We start from the raw sequence: 3180 nt of genomic DNA on the forward strand, positions 1-3180 counted from the left end.
TGGCCTAAACCTTATTTCTAAAGTCTGTGAGGAAAAGATGTACTATAATCTCCTATGGTTCCAAAATATAATTACCCCATTACTAAGTTATTCATAAAGGATAAACATATTTTCATAAAATTGATTTTATTTTTTTTTTTAGGTTTTTTTTTTTGTAAGGCAAACGGGGGTTAAGTGGCTTGCCCAAGGCCACACAGCTAGGTAATTATTAAGTGTCTGAGACCGCATTTGAACCCAGGTACTCCTGACTCCAGGGCCGGTGCTTTATCCACTACACCACCTAGCCACCCCAATCTTACTTTATTTTAAAAAAATTTTAATGGAAAAATCCTTAAAATAATAAAATCAAAATTTTTCTTATTAAACATTTCGAATTCTAGAATAAGCTTAGGAAAATAAATGAACATAATGCATTTGGAAATTGCTTTAATATCACATTTTAGTACTATTACATGAATATAGATTGAAATCATAAAGCATAAACCATAGAGCTTATTTATTGAAGCATGGCCTCCACACAAGATAAACAATCATAAGAAAAGAGTAGTGCTTTGCTTTTCAATTAAAGAAAACAAATTAATGTGTTTTTTTAGAAAGGAAAATGATGGGGAGAGGGATGAATTTGAAGTTCAGAAAACAAGGTTCAACTGGTTCTCCTATTTACCTAGCTAAACTTTTATGGGCTCCAATTTCCCCATTTATAAAATTTGTAAAATTAAGTAAAGCTACTTAATCTCTAATGACACTCGCAGCTCCAAATTCTGTACGTGATTCAATAGAATAAGATGTTTCCCCCTATTCTTTGCTTATTACTTATATTTCATTTACATAGTACGTTTATACAACAACACTCCAAGGTCTGATTCAAACTTCTAATTAATATAGGCCCCAATAATACTAATGGGTTTCTTTTTCTGGGGGGGGGGGTTTGCAAGGCAATGGTGACTTACCCAAGATCACATAGCTAGTTAATTATTAAGTATGTGAGACCAAATTTGAACTCAAGTCCTCCTGACATGAGGGTCAGTGCTCTATCCACTGCGCCATATAGTTGCCTTCTAATAATACTATTGAAAAATAGGTGCAACTTTTACTCTTTTGAAGATATTTTGATTCCTCTATATAATTTTGCCAAAAAGTAAGTCTCTGATGATTCTTTCCTACTGGCTGCAGGTTTTATAGTCCTGACATTCTGGAATTCCTTTTCCAGTCTATTTTGTAAGAGGTATCGCTGACTTCCATCCCAAAATTTACAGAGAAATGTTCCTCCTGGAAGTAAAATACTTGGAGCAAAGTTCAGAAGAGACTGGCACATGCTTATGAGCTTTTGGTGATCAAGTTCCCGAAATCCAGTTGCATTGGGTGCCATATCACTTAAAATCACATCAGCTTTCTGGCCAGGAAGTTGCTCTTGAATTTTCTTGAAGGTCCTTGAGTCAGTTACATCAGCAGCACAGAGGAAAACTGCTCCTGTCAGTGGAAATATATGAAGGAGATCCACCCCAAGGACAAAACCAACAGGGGAATTAGGATCTAGAAAATGTACAAGTGATTAATAAATATCATCAAGATAAATACTTTTCCTTCTTAAATAAACATTTTGATAAGTTAAAAACATCAGACATTTACTAATTTAAAATAGCTCTGAATTAGCTCAATCAATCCATCCCATGTGCCAACAAATTCAGTAAAACGAATCCCTTAAAACTATTTTATAAAGGTAATGGCGACAATAACTTTACAATGATAATCTTTGATTTTTTTTATAAATCCAACTGCTTCATCACAAAATCCTGTCTGTACAAATTCCTTTCTCTTCCTGTTCATATGACCTTTTGCAACAATATTCTTTCTCATTTCCCTACCCTCATTAAAGCTCTAATATTTATACCATTGTGTCTAGTTATTCCCTCTTAAGTCAAGCAGAACAAGTTTAATCCCTTGCCCCCTAATAAACCTTCAAATACTTGGAGGCATATCACTATCCACAACCACCTTTCCAGCAAGTTCCATTTTTTCCAAAGCTAAATATCTCCAGGTCCTTCAAAAGATCCTCATAAGGGTGAATTTCAGATTATTCACCATCTTTGTTGCCGTTTTCAGGAAACTCTTCAGTTTATCAATATATTTCCTAAAATGTATGATTCAATAACAAACACAATATGCCAAATGTGGTTTGACCAGGACAGTACAGTGGGACTAATATTACTTTCATCCTAGAAACCTTAGTTGATTGAAGAGACACTCACCTGTACCTGCAGCATTGACTTTCTGGACAGCCACTTGACTCCATGCACCAGGGGCAGCACCACAGTCTAAAACCCGAAGTCCAGGATGGAAAATCTGATGCTTCTCATTTATCTCTAGAAGTTTGAAGGCACTTCGGCAACGGTAATTTTCCACTCTTGCGGCTTTCACAAATGGATCCTTCAAGTGCCTTGATAGCCAGAGATGCTCTGTAGCTGTCTTGCCTTTGTGCCTGTTTATAGTAGTGTGAAATCTCTGACATTGAAGGAAGACATATGCTGACTTCTGGTACCTGTTTTAACAAGAGAAACAAGCAGTAAATCTCTTGCTTTCAAATGAGAGAAGACATCTACAATTTTTCAGTTTCCTTTTTTTTTTCAGGTTTTTGCGAGGCAGCGGAGTTAAGTAACTTGCCCAAGTTCACAGAACTAGTCCTCTTGACTCCAGGACTGGACTTTTATGCACTGTGCCATCTACCTGCCCCTATTTTATTTCATTTTCCTCACAAAGAAAAAAATCTTCTAAATACTAATTTTTTTTTTTTTTTAAGTTTTAGCAAGGCAAATGGGGTTAAGTGGCTGGCCCAAGGTCGCACAGCTAGGTAATTATTGAGTGTCTGAGGCTGGATTTGAACTCAGGTACTCTGACTCCAGGGCTGGTGGTCTATCTACTGTGCCACCTAGCTGCCCTAAAATACTAATAAAATTTTAAAAATATTTCCAAGTATTGACATTGCATTTCCAAGGTTCATTGTGACTATTAATTTTATTTAAATATTTTCCATTTATATGACCATTTGAAGTAGCACCAATAAATACTCTAAATTTAAAAATGAAAAATATTAAATAATAAATAATAAAAATAAAATTTCTACTGAGACTTAAAGAAGACATAGGATTGGTCCCCAAATCCCAGGTTATTAAGTGGCAGAGC

At 35.3% G+C, this 3180-nt stretch overlaps 1 protein-coding gene across 1 annotated transcript in view; it reads right to left on the reverse strand.

Moving 5' to 3' along the window:
* Positions 1-384: 384 nt before the first annotated feature.
* Positions 385-3180, reverse strand: part of MRM2 (mitochondrial rRNA methyltransferase 2) — a 3602-nt gene continuing 806 nt past the window's right edge. Inside the window, exons 2-3 of the mRNA XM_074206834.1 lie at positions 2250-2539; positions 385-1533 (exon numbers count right to left, since the gene is read on the reverse strand). Of these exons, the coding sequence (XP_074062935.1) occupies positions 1091-1533; positions 2250-2539 (733 nt within the window). The 3' untranslated portion in view covers positions 385-1090. The remainder of the gene's footprint in view (positions 1534-2249; positions 2540-3180) is intronic.

The sequence above is a fragment of the Macrotis lagotis genome, chromosome X (genome assembly GCF_037893015.1).
Source record: "Macrotis lagotis isolate mMagLag1 chromosome X, bilby.v1.9.chrom.fasta, whole genome shotgun sequence".
NCBI classification, from domain to species: Eukaryota; Metazoa; Chordata; class Mammalia; order Peramelemorphia; family Peramelidae; genus Macrotis; species Macrotis lagotis.